Source organism: Gopherus flavomarginatus, chromosome 4 (assembly GCF_025201925.1).
Source record: "Gopherus flavomarginatus isolate rGopFla2 chromosome 4, rGopFla2.mat.asm, whole genome shotgun sequence".
Taxonomy (NCBI): Eukaryota; Metazoa; Chordata; order Testudines; family Testudinidae; genus Gopherus; species Gopherus flavomarginatus.
The window spans coordinates 87,887,373-87,909,219 of NC_066620.1; the positions used below are offsets into that span (position 1 = coordinate 87,887,373).

Here is a 21,847-nt window from a genome sequence, read left to right on the forward strand (position 1 = left end):
ACTGGGTCCAGTCTTGCTGAGCTTTCTTGAGAGGTGTTGAGTACTTAACACCTTCCAGAACTGAGCCTATTATTTTTACGTATATACCTCAGCTGTGCATTTTACAGACAAGCTGAGGATCTAACCCAAAGTTTCTATCTGGAAGAATTTACAATGTAGAAAAGACATGAACTAATATAAGGTGAGATGACAGTCTGCAAGGAACCCGGAAAAAAAGGTGGTTGAAATGGTATAATGTCCAGTGATTGATTGTAGCCACACCAAACATCATTGTGTTTGTTCTATATTTGTTAAATTATTAAATGTTCCTATTAAGCTGCCTCATGAGGTGTGTGGAAACCAGAGAGATGGGGGCTGTCTAAGAACTTTGATTGGTGGGTACAGAGTGTGGGTGATTGCTGGAAAAGAAGTAGGTTTGGAGGAAAGATTGGAAATGATTTACTTCATTAGCCTCTGTTGTCTCTTAGAGGCTATTCACGTCATAGAATCAAAACAACGAGAACAGGTTTGATAGCATACTAAGCTTTAATCTAAAAAAAGATTAAATTCAAAGTTTAGTATTATAAAAAGATATCAAATTTTGAATAAAAAATGCTTTTACAAAGAAAACACACATTTGTCCCCTCCCCCGAAAAAATCCCCAAAACACCTTAGCATGTTCTTTTTAAAAAAATTCCAATGTATGCACAGTCTCGTAGCAATATTTCAGCATATATTCACATGTGGAATTTAAATGAAACTTTTGTTTCTGTAACAAAGATTTTTCATATGTGAGTCTGAGCCAGGTCATCCTTCTGACTAGCTAATCTACATATTGCTCCTAAGGCAGGTCCTACACAACTGCTGCTCATTGCAACGTGCCCAGCCCTCCATATTATGGTTTTTAGATGCCAGAAGTCCATTTATCACTGCATTGATCAATTCAATTACTTATAATTCATTTTTAAGGTCTGAACCTTTTTTCAAGTTCCCTGCTAGTTCACATCTGCAAGATCCTGTTCCCTTAAGGCACTCCAAAAGAAAGAAAAGAGAGAAAGAGGAAAACATGACAAAAAAGGTATGAAAACTTGTAGGAACTTCTTCCAGAGAGCAAGGAGAATGCCCAAGGCAGGGATTTTTCTGACTACACCTCCTTACGGCAACTATTCATAATTTGTTCTGTGATAGCTTTACTGTCTCATGGACCCTGCGGCACCCCCCAGGAATGGATGGGGGCTCAGCCAGGTGTAGGGAAAACAAAAGACAGACAAGTCTGTTTAGCCTTCTTTGTCTCTTCATAATTAGATTTACAATACTGAACAACTGTGTCCCTTTGCTGCCTTATGCTGACTGCAGGAACATGCTCTAGGACTTGATAGAGGCTAACTTGATGGTACTGCTTTTCAGTTAGTTGCATGACTAATTCAGGCAAAAGGGCATATCCCTCTCCCCATACATGAACCCAAAAACAAACAAACAACAATCTAAGTCAAATTTATAATGGAAGGCACCTCAAATGGATAAAATACATTTTCCTACAAGAGCCCTAACCATAGAATAGCTGTTGGAATCCTTTAGTGGTTGCATTCTCATTGCATTATCTTTGGAAAGCAAAATAATAAAAACAAAATGTTACCAGCGGGGAAATATCCATTCATTTAGAGGCTGCAAAAATGAGTCAACAGCAATTTTCACACTTCCCTTGGACTTGGAAACATAAAATCTCCAACACTGCTTGGACAAAATTGTCAATACAGTAGATCTTAAGCAGTTTTTCAGCATAAGTATGTTTAAATGACTGTATTGGTAAAGAAAAACAAGGCATACTACTGAAACCAAGATACCTAGAGTCAGGTTTCTATATTAATGATTGCAAGAAAGCTGCTTAAAAAAAAAGTTTAAATGCAAACTTTTACATCTCCAACACATACAGATTTCATATGACAAAAGAAGGCACATACATTGTATGTGATAATTTTTTTCAAAACTAGCTGTTACATTTTCACAGATTAAAAAAACAGTCTGTTTAAATATCTCATTTCTACAAGGTGAATTTACATTTTAAAGTACAAAGTGCAAATACTATGGTTTGGTTTTTTTTTATTGCCTTTTGGTGAGGAAATCTCCCACATGTCAAAGAGATCTGGCTTGGATATGTAAGCTGTTCATCCTTGCTTCTTTGAGCTTTGCTGAAAAGATATTTTTGTAAAAGGTTATATTATTAGTCATGCCTGCAAGTAATTTAATGCACATACCAATGCTTATTATTTATATTCCAGTGCTGTCCATAGTCCCCAGTCAAGATAATGGCCCCATTGTGCTGGATGTTGTACAAATACGTAAAAAACAAACCTGGCCCCCCAAAGAGTTAATCTATTTTGCTATCCATGTAGACTGACAAAAGCAACATCTTTACAACCTTCTACCTATGGCATCCTTGGATTCTGAAAAACACACAGTTCTAGATAATAACAGCTGTGATGGGGCAGGACCACGTATATCTAAACCATCTTTGATGGGTGTTTGTAGACTATCCAGTGCTTAATTACCTTTACAGTTGGAAAGTTTTTTCCTAATATCTAACCTAAATCTCCCTTGCTGCAGATTAAGCCCATTACATCTTCTCTTACCCTCAGTGGATGGACATGGAGAACAATTGGTCATGGTCCTCATTATAACAGCCCTTAACATATTTGAAGATTGTTATTAGGTCCGCGCTCAGTCTTCTTTTCCCAAGACTAAATATATCTAGGTTTTTTTTAGCCTTTCCTCATAGGCTGGGTTTTCTAAACTTTCAATCATTTTTATTGCTCTCTTCTGGACTCTCTAAAAATCGGACGCAATACTCCAACTGAGGCCTCCTCAGTGCCGAGTAGAATAGGTCAGTTACCACATCTTACATATGATATCCCTGTTAATATACCCCGGAATATTTGCCGTGTGTGTGTGTGGGGGGGGGTGATGTGTAGCAGGAAGCTGAGTAAAGCAAGTGACATGTGGCTACTAACCTAATTCTTTGAACTCTATTAATGTTTTATTTCAGATTGAAAAGTCACACATGAGACTACATCGATTTTGGTGTATGTGCCTATATCTATATATTCACACAATCTATGTTTCTCAGTGTGGGGTAATGCTTTGTTCACTCTTCCAATTAAAAGAGGAATTACTAAGGAAAATGATCCGGTCCTTCCCATGATGATTCTTGTTCAATTGCCCATCTTCAAAGTGGCTGATTTGACTATTCTCTTTTAGGCAGGTGGTTTCTTCTGAGCAGCTCCTAAACAGATTATTTAATTTCCAATGGCTTCCTTTCAAGTGCAAGCTTTTGTGACGAAAGCCACCTTTTCCATATGAGGGACATTTGTAGCTTTGCATTGTTATAGTGTGTGACTGCCAACAGATGGCTTGCACAGCCAACCTTTTAAGATTCGAGGCTATTGTTTCTCTCCAACAGCTTAAAATAATGGATTCTGAGTCAGCAAAAAAAGTAAAGATTTTTTTAAAAAAAAATAGAAACATTCGGGCTCTTTCATTATAGATGTTGTATGTTAGAATCAGATTACAGGAAAAGGGAAGGGGGGGCATGTTATGCTCTGAGCGTTACACACATGTGCCAATATTTGCTATGATGTAATTAAAATAACCCTTTGAACGTTTTTTGAGTTCCGCCATAGTCATTGTTTTCAGGCTGCCCTGTTTGAAGTGTAAGTGATTTGCGAGCAGGATTTGAAAAGTTAAGACTGTGAACATTAGTTTAAACAAAGGGAAATTTATTACATCTCTGTAGCTGTGAGAACGTTTTACATTCCATCAAAGGCGTGTGTAGGAGAGCTCTGGCAAAACCCACAACAAATGCAGAGCTTGCCTTAGGAAGTGTGCATCGAACATTAAACAAATCAAGAGATAAAATAAATAACAAATTGGCTAGTAGCAATCAAAGACCTTTGCCTTAGCTTTGGGGAATGCTATAGCAATTTCACCCTGTATTTGTTTGTTTGCTTTTTGACAAATTAGGCTCTCCAATAGACAGGAAGTGGTGTTTAATTAACCATAATTATGAACATTCTGTCTGGTTTAATGCTGCTGTTTAATCCCCTGGATTGTTACTTTAAATAATGTATTTTCATTAGTCATTTAAAAGCCAATTCATCACCTTCTTCTGTCTCATGTACATTAATAATGGTTACACGGCAACTGTCTTGTGGTATGCCTGATATAAAAGTAACCAGCAGTTCTATCCATGATGCCCTCCAGAAGTGAATTGTTAATTTAAAATTATATATAAATATAAATCCATGCCAAAATAGCAACCTTCAATCCCTTCCCGTGGCCTTCCCAGTGCATCCTATCTGTTCAACGTCTGTCTTGTTTTGACTGTAATGTCTCCTGGGTAGGGAGTCTATAACTGTGTCCTGTACAGCACCGAGCACACTGACTCTAATAAATAACAATAGAAATCTAGGCCCCATTAATACCCTGACTGGTCTTGTCTTCTCTAGGAAAAAAGTTTTTTCTTGGCATTTGTTATAATCCTACTGAAGAGAAGGCAAATTGTAGTTTTAATGTGTCAGCTAATCAAGGTAAACCCGTGATTGCCAACTAAGGTTTACCTCAACCAGCAAATGTGTTAAAACTACAACAGCTGGGGCTACTTTAGATAGGTTAAAAACACATCTTTGCACTAGTGAAGACAAGCTCTAAATGGGGGATAAGAGGTGCATAGGCTTTGTGTGGGCCCTCTGCATAAGTGAGAATTTCAACCAGTCTGAATAAACAGGCTGTTTGCTGAATATAATGAATCCTTCCACCCAGGTCACAGTGTCAGATGATCCTGGCTAGTATGTGCAGCCTCCAGGATGAAACTATAATAGCTGAAAATACAGCATGAAGAGGCAGAATGGAAAGAGCTCTGTCCAGTACTTACCTGCCTGTTGGACGAAGTGCTTTCAGGATTATTTTTGGGGGCTGGTAGAAGAGAGGAAAAAAAGTCATGAGAATAGCTTGCATGTTGTTTCTGTGCAATACTGAGTATGTTTTTCTTATTGTTAGTGGATAAACGATGTTTCCCTATTACAGAAATAACACCTAAAGTGCTTTCCACTTAAAACCACTACCGTAATATTGTAATCAGCAATGTGCTGCACGTTACTGCAGAATATTGCAATGGTTGCTCGATAAGGACTGGAGAATGCCGCTGAAGTGGAATGGAGATTTTTCTGTGCCATCTGCCTACAGTGTAAAGCAATGTAAATTTGATCAAAGAAAAGTCACCACAGTGTAAAATCTTGTGTCCATGCTGCTTGCTGCCTTTGAAGAATCTAGACCAAATCTGCATTTCTTGTCCACTCCAATGGCACAACTGAAATACAAGAACAGGGCCCACTGACGAAACCAAAATGCAGTGGAATGTCTTATCTAAACTGGCAGCATTGTGAAAATACCCAGTGACACCAACAAAGTGGGTGGGAAGCAGCATCTCCTCAGAGACCCCAGAAAACCTGTGTAGAATCCTTGGTTTTAACTGATAGGAACTGCTGGAAATGGACCCTGGTTCTGGGTATTTATAAGCCATGAGCAATCATTAATGAAATGCTCGGCATCACAAACTTTCCATGAGGCTAGATGGTTGCTTTGCCTACAAGACAGACTTGATCACTGATTTTCTGTTAAGATGGACTTAGACAGAGAGGCAATGTGGTGACAGCGGCAGGGGACACCTGCTTACTAACACCATTGTTACATCAACTCCATGTGACCTTGGACAAATCATCTAGTGTTCTTTAAACAATAGCATCATGTGGTGACTTCTTCTCTTGTCTGCGATACTATGATTAGTGATAAGGTTACATTTAGTTCCAGATATATGGAGATTAGATTAATGAACTTCCATTAGACTAGTTCAATAAGGTTAAATGAAAATGTTTTCCCTTTGGTTTGCCTAGTATATTTTCACTTGTATTGCTTATGGCAATAATAAGAGCATTCTAGAGAACAGGAAGCTCCTAAGAATGACATTTCATGATAGGGGCAATATAACTTAATATTTTTTCAAAGTGAGATCCTCCATTTCAAGCATCTCACTAAAAAGTGCATTTTCTGCTTTCCCCTCCTAATAACAAAGCTGCCTCTTCATTGAAGTGACTTGAAAGCTGAATAACTGGATTCCTTCCCAGTAAATATCTGACATTTGTTCAGTGAGTGTTGTCATCTATTCAATTAATGTTGGACATCTCAAACTCATTTATTTATTGCTCTGGATTTTATTCTAATCTCCCTCAAGAACAAAGAGCATGGAAAACGGATGGCTGTCTGGAGGCGTTTCCTTTTATTTTTAAACACTACCCCACAGCGTATGCCCCACCACCAAGCAAGGATCATTATGATTTAATGTATAAAGGGGAATTTTGTCACTTGCCTGTAAGAGGCTATGAATAAGCATATATACGGATTGCTAATCTGAATGCAGGGAGGAAAGCAGGCTTCATGGAGTCTCAACTCCCACTGCCCTTGGAAGTGACTAGGTGGAGGGGGGGTACGGAGTAGATGGAACCTTAGTTTTGACTCCCAACATGCTGACCAGCAGAGTGAGCTGGTGCAATGGGGGAAGAAACATGTACCCTGTAAATGGCTGCTGGAACTTGCTTCCTGCTGGAGCCAAGGGGAATCAAGGTAGGAATTGTGATTCTCTGGTTTTATATAGAAGAAATGGTGCCCATATGGCATGTGTTGCACCCATTCAAGATTATGGAATCACCTGTACACATCAGGCCTAATTCCCCTCTCTTACACCAGTGTAACTCTGACTTCAGTGAAGTCATGCCCATTTTACACTGAAGTAAGTGAGAGAAGAATCAGGCTTATCAGTCAGGACACGTTCCCCAAATTGTACAAACTAGGAATTTATTTCTTTTTTAAATTTTAAAGGTGAACCTTTAAAAAAAAACACACACACACACACACTAAAAATGATTAGGGATAGTGGGGAACTTGTTTTCCCCGGTAAAAAAATTTCAGTGGCTTTTTTTATTTTTGTCAAATTTTCTTTCACATTTTTGATTTGACAGAAAACCAGCAGTTTCCAGCAACCAAAATCCATTGAGTGGTCCATTGGGCAGAGCATAGGAGACTGAGTAAAGAAAGCTGGATTTCAGTCCAAGTTTTGTCATTGACTTGCTGTGTGTCCAGGGTCAAATCACTTAGGGCTTGTCTTCACATACAGTGCTACAGGGGCGCAGCTGCACTGATGCAGCTGTAGCACTTTAGTGAAGACACTCCTATACTTGGGAGAGTTTCTCCTGTCAATGTAGTTAATTCACTTGCCTGAGAGGTGATAGCTATGTTGACGGGAGAATCTCTCCTGTCGACATACCTGTTTTCACGGGGCTAGGTTAGTATAACTACATCACTCAGGGGTGTGGATTTTTCACCCTGAATGACACAATTATATTGATATAGGTCTGAAATGTAGACCTGGACTTGGGGCCTGGTCCTCATTTAAACTAAGTCTGCTGTGCACTGCCTGGCAGTGCAATGGGGCCTTAAAGTAGATGTAAACGGGTAAATTGTTACATTTGCACCTTTGTACACAGCCAAAGGCATGTACAGCAGCCTTAGTGTAAATGAGAACCAGGCTGTTAACTTTCTATTTTGATCTCTGTTAGGTGGGAATAATGATACTTCTGTACCTTTGCGCAATGATTTTTAGATCTGCTGTATAGGTGAAAAGTACTCAGTATTATTATTATTCAATCCACAGAAAATATGTTGTATTAGATACGTTTTACGAAATCCATTTGTTTGCTAATAACCAGTTTCCTTTATGACTGTAATCTACCACAGTTACCCTATTTTCTCTGACCTACAATGTCTGGTCATGAATAAAAGCTGTATGGGGAACAATTTGTTTTTGACAGAAGTTTCCCAGTCAGCATGTTCTTCTCTTTCCTTATCACACTTGTGATAGTTTTGTTTACTGGTCTTTGACTGGGGTCCCTATTCTATGTTCTTAAAAATATTAAGCAAACTGTACAGCTATTCACCAGTCACATTTTAATTACAGCCTCTTATAATATAAAACAAGTGTATAAACAGAGACTTTGTCTCCCACTTTCCAGCATTCTCAGGGATGATGTGGGTGATTTCCCCAGTGCTCCAAAGATCTTCAATTATTTGACTCCCTCTCCATCAATTCTCAAAGTCTCTGTGTACCGGCAACCATTCTGTCTGCTTAATGGAGGGAGGGACAGTCTTTCTTCAGAGCCATTCAGTGGTGCTCTAGAAATGGCTCGAGTAGCTACTAGAAAGTGAACTTCCTTCCATAGCAAGACACCAAAGAACAAGCAAATGTATCTTCATTGTAGCCAGAACATGTTCTGCTGGAGTGACTTTCTAGTGGAAATTAGTACTAACTTACCCTCTTTGCCTTCCTATCATGCAATAATAACTTCAACAGGTTAGTATTTGGTGATTAGAGAGAGAGGCTATTGCCTTTGTTGGAACTTGAACTGTTGACCATCTGATACAAAAACACCAACCCTACCACTTAAACTAAAGAACCTCTATTAGCTAGTCATAGTTGCCATCACTGTTTTTATACCTTTTGCAGGATTCCCAGAAGCTGTGGCCTATCAACTATAACCTTAATCTCTGCCTGATCAAAAAATCTAGTTAAAAGGATAGTTAGAAAAGGTTCTTACTGTGGCGTTTCTTTGTGTCTGCTTTACCGTCTTCTTTTGTTACGCCCAGACAACCCATTAATTCTTGAACTGATAAGGATTTATCATTGTTCACATCACAGTATTCTACAAACTTCTTCACACATTTTTTGGGCTTTGACTTTTTTCGTAGGAATCTCTTGAACGGCTTGATTTCCTTTTTGCCAATATCGCCACTGGAATTTTTATCAAGTTGTTTGAAATACCAGTGGACCACTCTCTCTTCCAGAGTATGATTTGGATCAGGTTCTGAAAGCCTGCAATGCGAACAGAACATTACACTTTACATTTGATCACACAGTCCTCTATGTTACTTATGAATTGTTAGATTAGTATTAGTAGATAAGGGTATTTTAGTGAGGTAGGGTGACTTGAAAAATCATTTGTGACTAACTTCTGATGTCCTGAGGAGTCCAGTTTTACAAGAACTGAACATGAATACCACTATTATACAGTGATCACACTTAAATATTTTGGTGGCTTGAAAATTTTTAAATGGCGAATCAGTAAAAATGTTCATATTGATGCAAACATTTTATAAATGACCATTATAAATCATACATCCCTACCACTGGTGAGCTGAGACTGGAATTCTGGTTCTGCTGCAAATTCCAAGTCTCTGCCACCTAAACTAAAGAAGACTGTCCACAGACCTAATAGCAGGTCCCTTATATTCTGTGATGCAGCAACTAGAGGGCACCATCGCACAAATACACACAAAGCCAATCATGATTCAAGGATGCTGACATGAGCCAACATCAGAAAGAAAATGCAGGCAGATGAGAATAAAGACAAATATGCATAATTTCCTGTTTCTCTGGGAAAGATGATGATGCTAAAATATCTTCTTGCCATAAAGAAGGGGAAGTACAGGAATTAATAATTCTTGTCTCTGTTATGATTTAAATATACAATCACAGAAGACACATGGTTACCACAGAAAAATATTGAGTGTGTGTGTTGTGGAATCCAGAGGCTAGAAGCCATGGTGTCTTAGAAATAGCTCTGTCTTCTCCAGAGAGAAGAGGAATGGTCACAGCATGATTGCTCTGCTGAAAAACATATACAAGATGTATGAATGGAAGGACATTACGTTGTATTAAAAGAAAGGAAACAGTATTCCATTCGGCATAAAAGCCACTTCTAAGATTTATGAATTGAAACTTCTCATTTACAAACTTTACACTGAGAAATGGAAGTTATTGTTTTCCTTCCCATAGCTTTTTTAAAAATTCCCATTGCAGAGATTCAAATGAGGTGCTTAATTAACTGTCTTTATTGCTTTTGACCATTATATTTTTAGCATCTCCCACTCTCATTGCTATTTCAACATGCTGAATGCTAAATTCTAGACTGAAGATCAGAGTCTTTTTCAGTTACATTTTTGGAAGCCCCGTTGAAATCAATGAGGTAGCCAGAGTATAACCAATAACATAAGAACTGCCATGATGGATCAGACCAATGGTCCATCTAGCCCAGTATCCTGTCTCTGACAGTGGCTAGTGCTGGATGCTTCAGAGGGAATGGAAAGAACAGAGCAATGTCAAATGATCCATCCCCTGTAGTCCAGTCCCAGCTTCTGGCAATCAGAGGTTGAGGGGCACCCAGAGGAGCATGGTGTTGCATCCCTGACCATCTTGGCTACTAGCCATTGATGGACCTATACTCCATGAACTTATCTAATTCATTTTTGAATCCAGTTATAGTTTTGGCCTTCACAACATCCCTTAGCAGCAAGTTTCATAAGTTGGCTCTGCATTTTCTGAAGAAACACTTCCTTATGTTTGTTTTAAACCTTCTGCCTACTAATTACATTGGGTGACCCCTAGTTTTTGTGTTACGTGAAGGGGTAAATAACTCTTCCCTATTCATTTTCTCCACTCCATTTATGATTTTATAGACCTCTATCATATCACCCCTTAGTCATCACTCTTCTAAGATGAACAGTCCCAGTCTTTTTAATCTCCTCTCCTAGGGAAGCTGTCCCATATCACTGCTCATATGTGTTGCCCTTCTGTGTACCTCTTCCAATTCGAATATTTTTTGTGAGGTGGGATAACCAGAACTTCACACAGCATTCAAGGGGTGGGCATACCATGAATTTACATAGTGGCATTATGATATTTTCTGTTTCATCATTTATCCCTTTCTTAATGGTTCCTAACTTTCTGTTAGCTTTTTTGATACTGCACATTGTTTTCAGGGAACTATCCACAACAACTCTAAGTTCTTTTTTGAGTGGAAACAGCTAATTTAGACTGCATCACTTTTTAATTTACAGCTGAGATTATTTCTTCCAACATGGATTACGTTGCGCTTATCAATAGTGAATTTCATCTGCCATTTTTTTTCCCAGTCACCCAGTTTTGTGAGATCCCTTTGTTACTCATCATAATCAGCTTTGGACTCAACTGTCTTGAGTAATTTTGTATTGCATACAAATTTTGCCACTTCAGAATTAAACCTCATTTCCTAATCATTTCCCACTTCCCATTTCCACTATTTACCACTTCCCATTATGAAAACTGACCATTTATTCCTACCCTTTGTTTCCTATCTTTTAACCAATTACTGATCCATGAGAGGACCTTCTCTCTTATCTCATGACTGGCTAGTTTACTTAACAGCCTTTGGTGAACAAAATATGGTCCTAATCCATTAATTTAGTCTAAAGCATATAAAGGAAAATCTGAAGATAGAACTAAATGGGTAAAGGATAGCACCATGGAGAGGAGAAGAACATCAAAACACAATGGCTTACTGGATCAGACCCTCAGTTTAGTTCAGTATCTTGACTCCAGCTGTGACCCATGATGGATATTTTAAAAGAAAGCATAAAATCCCCATAATGTGTTTGAATAGTGCAATACTATAAATTTGTTCCTGACTCCAGGTAGGTAAGCAGCTTGTACCCAGAAGCCTGAAGATTGTTAGTATTTAGGCATTTTAAATCCTACCTACTGTAGCTGCAAAGCCCTATTTTTATAAGAAACAGACAAAATTGAAAGGAAAACAGCCCACTTTCTTCAAGTGAAGTTTAGTAAGAAAACAAAAATTAGGACTGGGGTGATTTATTTGACCTGATTCTGTACTGATGATGAGAATTCAGACACCAAAACAACAACAACAACAAAGGCTTTAAGTTTCTGCCTTGTGGATACAGCCCATGATATTTTTTTCAGGAGACATTCCCTAACAGTTCTAATGGAATCTGTTTTCACTTCATGGAGACAGAAATAAAATTGCTTTTTAAAAGGGTTTTGTTTTGTTTTTAAATTTCCAAATGCAATCAGAACTCTTTTTAAAGGCACACACTACAGATCCATTTCCAATCACCCAAGTAAAACCCACCTGCTGGAAGACAACGATGGATCGGAGACTGCGTGGACCATATCGGTGGAGAGTGCATCCAGAACACTGGTCAGGAACTCATTCTTCTTGGCCCCTGGACAACCTAGGAGGGAAACAGAGTTTCCTTTTTCTTCTGTTGTATTTTCCACATAACAATTTAACTCCAAAAATATTTCTTTGTTAGAAATGGACCTGAATCAGAACACTATATTTAAACCCTCCACACACTTTGGGCAAGTTCACATCCTGGTCTAGGTCGAAATGATGGATCAGAACCAGAACCAGAAAACAGATCCAATGACCCTTGAAGTCAGGGAAGTCTGCATTCAGATCTACTCCCCACGGTTTGGATGCTTCCCCTTTTATCTCAAGATTTTTTTTGTTTTGTTTTTTAACACAAGTTCTCTGTTGGTGTGATACGTTGGAAAAAACCAGTTATTTGCCATTTGTCAATCAGACAGCTTGACAATGCAGGGTACAAGCCAAGTAGCAATACCTTGGTTTTAGATGTCCTCTTTTGCTACTCTTGATCACCACCACTGCGGTCTGCAGTTAATCTCTTTGTGCCTCATTTTGCCATTTGTGAAATGGGGATAATACTTATTTTGTCCCACCTTTTGCCTGTTTCATCTATTTAGATTGTAAATTTCTCAGGGAGGGGGACTGTCTCCTTTACAGCACCTAGCAGAATGGGACCTCTAGGTGCTCCTGTGATACTACCTAATAATAAAAAAGTCACTGCCTCAAGGAGCTAATGCTCTAAAATAGATTGACAGCACAGTTCAGAACTTCAGGTGCATAGTTCACCGGACAAAAATACACTGGAAAATTCAATCTCAAAGCAGTGCATCTGGAGCGTAGGGATTCAGCTGATAATCTGACAGTTGATGGCAGATTGATTTTTCACTTACACAATCCACCTGTTTCATTCCCCAGCCCTCCCCCACTCCCGGGATCTTGATCCAAACTTCATACTTTCTCCTATCTCTGTAAAGGCCTGAACTAATCTCCAGCATGAGCCAAATATCCACATACTTTGCAGAGGAGACAGGGGACTGAAACCCATATTTTGCAACTCAAACCTATCTTTAGTATATTAATGGTAAATACTTCAATGGAGGCCCAGTTACTCCAGTGTTTTTCCACAAAGCAGAAGAGGGGAATGCGTAGAAGGCTTGTGAGGAAGGAAGATGAGTGTATCAGTAGGGATTCATTACTTTATTACACTTCACAATGGCCCCCCAAGAAGAAGGTGGAATTATCTGAGATTGAAAAGCTCAACCTTGTCTGGCAAGTTATTGTCTAATATGTCCTGTGTTGATACAAGGAAGTGAGCTGCTGTTAGATTAGCCCTGAGCAGTGGCACAATCAGAATGGGTTAAGCTGTTTTCCTGTTGTGTGCAGCAGCAGAAGCCACTGTGTATTATGTCTAATACATTTATGCAGTTACAAATTCCCTGTCTTATATATTTCCCCTTGGCACTGGGGCTATTTTATTAATGTAAGATGCATGTAACAGGAATTCACTGAAGCAAGTTGTGTTGTACTAAAGGCACATATCTAAAACCAAATGTGACTCTCTTAGAAGAGTTTCTCTTTGCTTTAGTCATTCTCTACTTTCCACTGAACACAATCTGAGAATGGAGGCAGTGCTTATGGAAAATAAAATCACTAAGGAAGAAAAATTAGCAGAGTAAACAATAGCTTGAGATGACTTGACCTCCGTGTGTCTGTTTTTCTTTCTCTCTCTCTTTCTTTTTGTCTTATTTTTAATATCCAAACTGGTTAATTTAGGAGCTACATTTCAATTTTTTAATGTCACTTTGTAACAACTTTGACACATCAGGAAGAAACAAAGGTTATGGGTAGGAATGTTTTCCAGTAGCTGTCTATCCTGCTGTCAGACACACATAATGTACACACACAAACTGAAAAATCAGATGTTAGCAATTCATATGAGGCAAAGCCAGACAAGAAAATAAATCAAGGTCTTAATTCACAAGAAATCACAAAAACAAAAAACAAACAAAAAAAATCCTCTCATAGTTACAGGCCAGCTACAGGCAATTTTGCTTAAAATGAACTGGGGTTCCTAATTGTGTGTTTCATAAAATTGTGAGAGCAGTTGGACAGTAATCTTTGTAAAGAAAAAACCTTACTGTTAAAACAAACAAATTGTTGCTGTGAAACATTTTCAGTTATAACTCTGCTACTTAACATGAATTGAAACCACACAAAATCCTCACCACTTAAGCACAGAGCAAATATTCAGTTTCTCCCAATTATAACTTTTGCTGATGTGAGGGCAGTTACACAGTAATCACAACATAGTCAAACCTCTGTTCTCTGCAGGTGTTATCAACTCAGAATAATTCTCTGGGGGCCTCATGCTGTGCTTTAATTTCCCACAAGCTTGTGGCTAAAATGGCAGAGCTAGGGGGACGTTTTGTTGGATTGTAATGAATAATTCACTCTCAGTGGACTGCATGCCGAAAGGGGAAGGCTAGTTTGTTTTGAAGGTCTTATGGCTTTTACTATGGTATACTTGTTTTAATTTCTTTTTGTACTGCTGCCTATAGTGTGTGGGTTTGACAGCTTACGTAAATAATTTGTTGTTAAAGGATTGAATTTGAAACCACATGGTGTTATACTCCAAGGTTAGGCCTTGGAGACAAGAGTTCAGAGATGTAACACAGAATTAAGTGTTTACTTTAGGGATAGTTTTAGCCACAATTACGTTCTCCAGTCAAATATAGAATAGTCCTTAGAAACCCTGAACCATCCAATACGTACCACACATGACAGGAACACACAAACACCTCACTTCAGCTAGAAACAACAATATAAAAGCAATTAAACAAAATTAATTTTATATTTATGCATACACGCATGTGTGTGCACACATACACACATCTCTGTATAAATATGTCTCCCCTTAGAATTAGCTCTGTGGAGTATCAGCCTTAGTGAGATAAAGTAGCGTATTCTCAATCTCAAAAGAAAGGCTTCTGCAGCACACTTACAGGAATGAGCAGAAAAGTGTGTTTGTTCAGTGCTGTAAAAATGTCTAAATGGTAAAAAAAAAAGATAATTAGAGAGGGGAGTCATTTGCTGTATTCACACTAACCCTCCTGGTGCATCAGCAGCCGAGGAAATTGTATCTTGAGTTATTTGTCTCAAGTCTGATAGCATTTAACTTGAGCATGAGGATTTTTTATTCCCTTTTGTTTGTTAATATTAACATTGGGCTAAATCTCGTCCCTAGAAGCTAGTACCCGACACTTACTGAAATCCCTTTGAAGATTATAGATGCTTTTCCATGTGACAAGACTTAAACTACGGGCCAAAGGCTCTTATCACTTGTACCTATGTAGCCCCCTTGACTTCAGTGGGTTTGCACAAGTATAACGGAGAGTAAAGTTCGGCAGAGCATGCTTGTAGTTTTGGTAATTTTATATAAAAGATTGGAGGTTTGCTTTTGTTCAGGTAAGTAATGGAAAATTCCGGTCTGTCTAGGAACTCTGCGTGACCTGTATCCATGTGGTATTTGAGCACCTCCTAATTTGTGTGTCTTGGTTCAATGCCTTAACCACAAACCCATCCTTCTTCCCTTTTGGTGCAGTTCACCTGTAGTGCAGAGGGACAGGTGAGGTCATTCTCAGCACTTAAACCCTGCAGAGGGGTCATACTAGAGGTGGGCTGGACACTGTTGAAAGGGTCTCTGTGCCAACCTCATGTGATCCAGTGCATAAGGATCCAGTGAGATAGGATGGGGATGAGCCAGATGAAGGCTACAGATCCACTATGCTTTAAAATTCAGTTGCCCCAGTATCTCATACACATGGCACAGACAGGCCAGGCTGCTAACCCTGGGCTGGGAGGTAGATTTCAACTCTCTAGTAAACCTATGTGTTTTTGCAGGTTTTATGTGAATTTTCTTTGTCTTAATTTAAGAAAACCAGAGAGAATAGTAAAGCGAGAGGTAGTAAAAGAAATATCTTTTAGGCTCATATATTAAAATCCAAAATATTTAGCGCTTGGAATATATATGTCTAATTTTGTTAGTCCAAGTTCATTAGACAGACTATTATGTTACTTATATAGTTAAATACACTAAAATTAAGGTGTAATGGGAATAACAGAAGAGATGTGCCAATGAATTAGTTTTTGCAAGTGATGAAATGTTGAAGTTGGACAAAGACATTTTTGATAATGGCAAAAGCAGTTTGCTGAGAGTATATTTTAGCACTATTATTATTCTGGTTATGCAATAAAAGAAGAATCATTAAAATACAATATAAAGTAAAGAGCGTGAAAAACTGTTTTCTTGTCTTATATGGTGTTGAAGGTTAGTGATGCAACTGTCTCTGACTTTTCAGGGATGTAATTTTGAGGATAGAGCGTAGGTGAATGGGACTGAAATATAAGAAGTTTCTCAGCTGTCATGTAAAATTCAAAGCAAAACTTGAAAAACTTTGGCTGACTTTATTTGTAATTTTTTTTTTTTGGCGCACTTCTGTTTTCCTGGTTCTAGCTGGAAATTGAAGCAAAAGCACTGACCTATTCAGAGGAAACATTGTTCTTGCTTTACTCTATGCCTGATTGGAAACAGGGTGTTTTAGAAATTGTTTGAGGCAGTGACTTCCTACACAATATCCAGCCCAGTTTTGCAGTTCTCAGGGGTCTGGATTGTTTGATGAAGCATCTGATATTTTGAATGCTTATGTTTAGACAATATGAACCCAAGCTCCTGACATTTTGAGGTTCATCCAGTATTAAATGGAATATAAACTGCAATCCACCCACATGGATCCAATTGCAGGACTGGGACTGCAGTTTATTTTTCTGAAGCTATAGCATGGTGAGTAGGTCAGTAAACAGAGCAAACGTGATACAGAACAATCATAAGGCCCAGGAAAGAAAAATAACTAGGTGCCATTTTTACAGGATTACATTTGTCGGATATACTGTATTTCAAAATCACCTGTCACTGAAGTATGCAAGTGCCATTTCTGATCATAACCACACTTTGTCAAATTCAGTTTAATAAAAGCACCTCAGCTAGCTGATCCTCTGTGTTGTCACTTAGAATGTCAATTGTTAGGAATGTCAATGTTATTTTGGGTGTTGCAATACAGTAACTACATTTCAATTAAAAACAATTTACTACTTTTAAGTTACTTAGACATTTTTGTCAGGTGGCTATTTCCTTTTAGGAGATGAGTACAAAATAACCATAACAATAATAATAAATTACAACAATTTAAATGTCCATCAAGAAAGAAAAGCAATTACAAAACAGTATGTTGTTGTAATTCCGGAAATGACATGAGTAGCAAGGTGCACAGTTCTGTAGGGAAATGGAAAAATGGAAGTGTAAGGAAATGCTTAGTGGGGATGATTTCCACATTAATTAATTAGCTTACGCAGACTACTTCTTGGAAACCTGCAGGAAAAATGTGCCCTTTGCTGCAATGTGATATTGTACTTTTACCTCCCTGGATATCTCTGACTAAGCGAGATGTTTTCCACTGCAGATGTGAGAATCCCAACTGCACCCACCCTTTGCTAACACAAGCCACAAAAGACTGTATTCAGATACTGGTAATCATCTGCCTTTAAACCAACAGGATGGAGGAAGTTCCAAGTAAAGTTCTCAAACTGATTCAGCCCAGAAATATTTGCAAAGCTGGTAGCTTTGCTTCAAGATGTGCTATCTAGAAACGTGTCCTGGGCAACTGCTGAACCCTCCTACTAGACTATGATCCCCATGTGTTGCAGTACAGTACAATGTGGCATGTAAAATCAGCCACTAGTTAAAGAACCTTGAAATACCTCAGCAGTCTGGGGCGGGGGAGGGTGTTTTATGGATGTTTTCAGACCCATATAGGAACTGCCTTTTTTGTGAATGGAAATTGGATATGGGGCAAACCCTGCCCCCACACCACAAATGGGGGGAGTTCCACAGATGCAGCAAAATGGGTGCAATTCTGCTGCTAAAGTGGAAGCAGAAATTTTTGGAACCAGCAAAGAATGTCTTCACACTTTGTGCCATGTGGATTCCAAACACACTGTTGGACAGGAGTAGGGTGAGTTGGTGCAGGAATCGGGGAAATAGATGTGAGACAAGAGGTATATGGTAGTGTCATAAACAGATAGCTAAGGGTTAATGTCTCTTTCACCTGAAGCACCTGACCAGAGGACCAATCAGGAAACCGGATTTTTTCAACTTTGGGTGGAGGGAATTGAGTGTCTGAGTCTTTGTTTTCTGCCTGCCTGCTTTCTTTGGGCTTTGGAGAAGTAGTTCTACTTTCTAATCTTCTGTTTCTAAGTGTAAGGACAAAGAGATCAGATAGTAAGTTCTATGGTTTCTTTTCTTTGGTATTTGCATGAATATAAGTGCTGGAGTGCTTTGATTTGTATTCTTTTTGAATAAGGCTGTTTATTCAATATTCTTTTAAGCAATCGACCCTGTATTGTATCATCTTAATACAGAGAGACCATTGGTATGTATTTTTCTTTCTTTTTTTATATAAAGCTTTCTTTTAAGACCTGTTGGAGTTTTTCTTTACTTCAGGGAAATTGAGTCTGTACTCACCAGGGAATTGGTGGGAGGAAGAAATCAAGGGGAGATCTGTGTGTTGGATTGCTAGCCTGATTTTGCATTCCCTCTGGGGGAATAGGAAAGTACTTTTGTTTCCAGGACTGGGAACAGAGAGGGGGGAAGGGAGAAAGGATTATTTCCCTTTGTTGTGAGACTCAAGGGATTTGGGTCTTGGGGTCCCCAGGGAAGGTTTTTCAGGGGGACCAGAGTGCCCCAAAACACTCTAATTTTTTGGGTGGTGGCAGCAGGTACCAGGTCCAAGCTGGTAACTAAGCTTGGAGGTTTTCATGCTAACCCCCATATTTTGGACGCTAAGGTCCAAATCTGGGACTAAGGTTATGATAGGTAGCCACATGGTGCCCTGGGGGTGGGAGAAGGGAAGGACAGATATCATCCACTTGATAAACTCCAATACCCTGGCCAACTGTCTGTTTAATTTATGTTAAAATGTTTAAAATAGCCAAAGTTATGAATCAATTCCTCAAATTCATGTTTTAAAATTGAAACCATTTCTACGACCAAAAGACATCTGAAACTTATTTCCCACCAGTTTCAATCATAGTACAACTGTGGAGGGACAGGGGAGGAAGGGAGAGACACACTGCTCCCAGGCCAATGAGTTATAGATTGAATTTTACTCCAGAGTGAGTTTTTGCAGCACTAATTAAAACAAGGATTTACAAAATGGAAATGCTGACAGAAACTGAGCTAAAGCAAGAGCTAGAAGGAACCACTAAAATGTTACTTTACCATGGAATGGGCTAATCCTTGGAAATCTGAAGTGATATAGCCTTAGCTTGGAGCTGGCATTTGTGTTACCTTCATGGATACCTGATACTACATTCGACAGCTTGTGGTTTCAGGTCTCAGTGGCTAAACTTTAGTTAAAGAAAAGAAACTGTGAAATGACTAAAACAAAGGAACAAAGAAAAGTCCTACAGTTGCTCAGTGCAGTGGTTTTACAGGATGGGATCTTATGCAGTATTGAGAGTACCTCAACTCCCCCTGGGGTCAAAGAGAGTTGAGGGTGCGTTGGCATGTTGTGGGATCAGGGACTACATCAGTACACAGAATTCATTTGAAAGAAAATGAAGATCAACTAACTAATCAGCATCCAAATAACTACTGCAGGGCACTAACTGAGGTCTGGGTAACTGTGTTGGGCTTTCAAACTAGCCTTTGAAAATCGGCATGTGTGTGGAATGGATCCCTGGAACCAAATGCAATATAGTGTACTTTATTGAACAATAAAGTGATGTTTGCATCACATTGGGTGTCTGACTTTTACCCACAAAAAGCAGGGAAATTCTGAGTTAAATCTGCCACTGTCCTTAGCCTGGCGACTGTGCAATAAGAATTAAATAAATGGATACATACTATTTGGCAGCTAAGATCCTGCAATGACAGAAGCACAATAAGGTAAATTACAAATGGAGATGAATGAAATTGTGGTTCTAAAGTGTATGTCTGCCAGGCTGCAGTGCCGCTGACTTAATGTGAAGTAATTTATGGCGTGCAGTTTATTAAATGTCTCAGATAGTATTACAGTAGGATGATATAATTACATGATGGCAATCCATTACGGATGACTAGGATGCTTTCTCCATTAGACCACTAATCTGTATGTTAGGTTAACTGTGCCTCCTTGCATCTTCTCAGTGGGAATGTCCTTCAGCAAAACTAATTGTTGCATTTATTCCTGCATGTGTGCACAATAGCGCCTTCCCAACATCTTCAGCAACAGTAGCAGTTTTAAAACTGGTGGCACCTTCAAACACAGTGATGCTGGGCAGGTGCAACATTCAACAGTACTGAGGGAAAGGAAGTGAAGAAAGAGAGAAAGGAGAAAACTGAGTTGGGCATACTGTGTGGGAGTGGAGGACAGAGAAATCATGAAAGAGTGGCACACTCATTTCAGTATAAAATGCTTTTCATTTAGTTAACATTGACCCTTTACCAACTTAACTAATGAATATAAAGGCATTTTACACCAAAATAAAAGTAGCCACACAGATTTAAACTGAAATAACTCAGGGTATGAAATTATAACTGATATTTTTGGTTCCATTCAGCAGGTACATAAGCCCTAAATTACAAGTGCATGCTAAACCAATACAAGCCAGGTTTAAATTGCAGTGAATGTTTACACACAAGGTTGTGGAATGTCAAAAGTTAATCTACTCCTTGGTCAAAAACTGAAGGTGCCAGAAGCAACACAGAATCAGCAAAAGCCCCTAAACCTTTAAACATGTTTAAGCCTGACTTGTTTCAGTTTAGCTTGTGCCTGCTAATTACAGGAGATATTTAAGAATAGATATATTCATTGGCACAACTACTGGAGGAGATGAGGGGAACATGTCTCTTCACATTTGTATCATCTTGATTTCCCCCATGGGCTGCTACAGTTCTCAGTACAAGTCCCCATATTTTTTTTGTGCAGATTCAGGTCCCTATTCAAATACATTCATATGGGGGAAGGCAGTTACTGTATCTTACCTAATGTACAGGTAACTAGCTTTGTATGTATTCAGTCCTTTTGCATTAAAGAATTTCTAAAGCTTTATAGAGTCAGGCCCGAACGGTCAAATGTTTCATGAAGTTCAGTCCTGATTTGAAATGCTTTTATTTGAAATCGGGAGTCCAGATGTAATAGACCCATTCAGATAACATTATGATGATAAGAAATACATATTTCTTTTCTCCAGTATACTGTGGTTTTATTCTCTGCTTTCCTGGGGAGATTTTGCATGGTCTGACCTTAGAGAATCAGACCACTGTGCATCTGTTCACATTGCCTCTTCCCCCTCCAACCTTCCACATGAAGTGACTATTAAGTGAAGTCTGCCTGCACGACACTCCACAGCTAGAGATGAATGATAGCTAGCAACAATAAAGCATTCACCCAGATGCTTAGTGAGGTTTCTAAGCTCAAAGCACAAGCAGCTGAGGAATTTGAAAAAACAAGGTTTCACTGTAGAATAAGCAGCCAGTTTTTATTCTCCCAGAACACTCGTGCTTCCCAAATGACCCTGGTTTCACCAAGCCACCTGCCTCTGTCAGGAAAATTAATGAACTTCAAAAGTAAATACAACTTGAGATGAACAGCAAGCCCTGTTTTTATAAACACTGGAAATGCCAGCACCACAGTAGTGCATTTTTTCTTAAACAAGCCATAAAGAGAGCTATAAGTAAAAAC

At 38.8% G+C, this 21,847-nt stretch overlaps 1 protein-coding gene across 1 annotated transcript in view; it reads right to left on the minus strand.

Moving 5' to 3' along the window:
• Window positions 1-538: 538 nt before the first annotated feature.
• The window catches only part of SMOC2 (SPARC related modular calcium binding 2), a 176,847-nt gene continuing 155,538 nt past the window's right edge, over window positions 539-21,847 (minus strand). Inside the window, exons 10-13 of the mRNA XM_050949134.1 lie at window positions 12,048-12,150; window positions 8,679-8,953; window positions 4,907-4,947; window positions 539-2,168 (exon numbers count right to left, since the gene is read on the minus strand). Of these exons, the coding sequence (XP_050805091.1) occupies window positions 2,145-2,168; window positions 4,907-4,947; window positions 8,679-8,953; window positions 12,048-12,150 (443 nt within the window). The 3' untranslated portion in view covers window positions 539-2,144. The remainder of the gene's footprint in view (window positions 2,169-4,906; window positions 4,948-8,678; window positions 8,954-12,047; window positions 12,151-21,847) is intronic.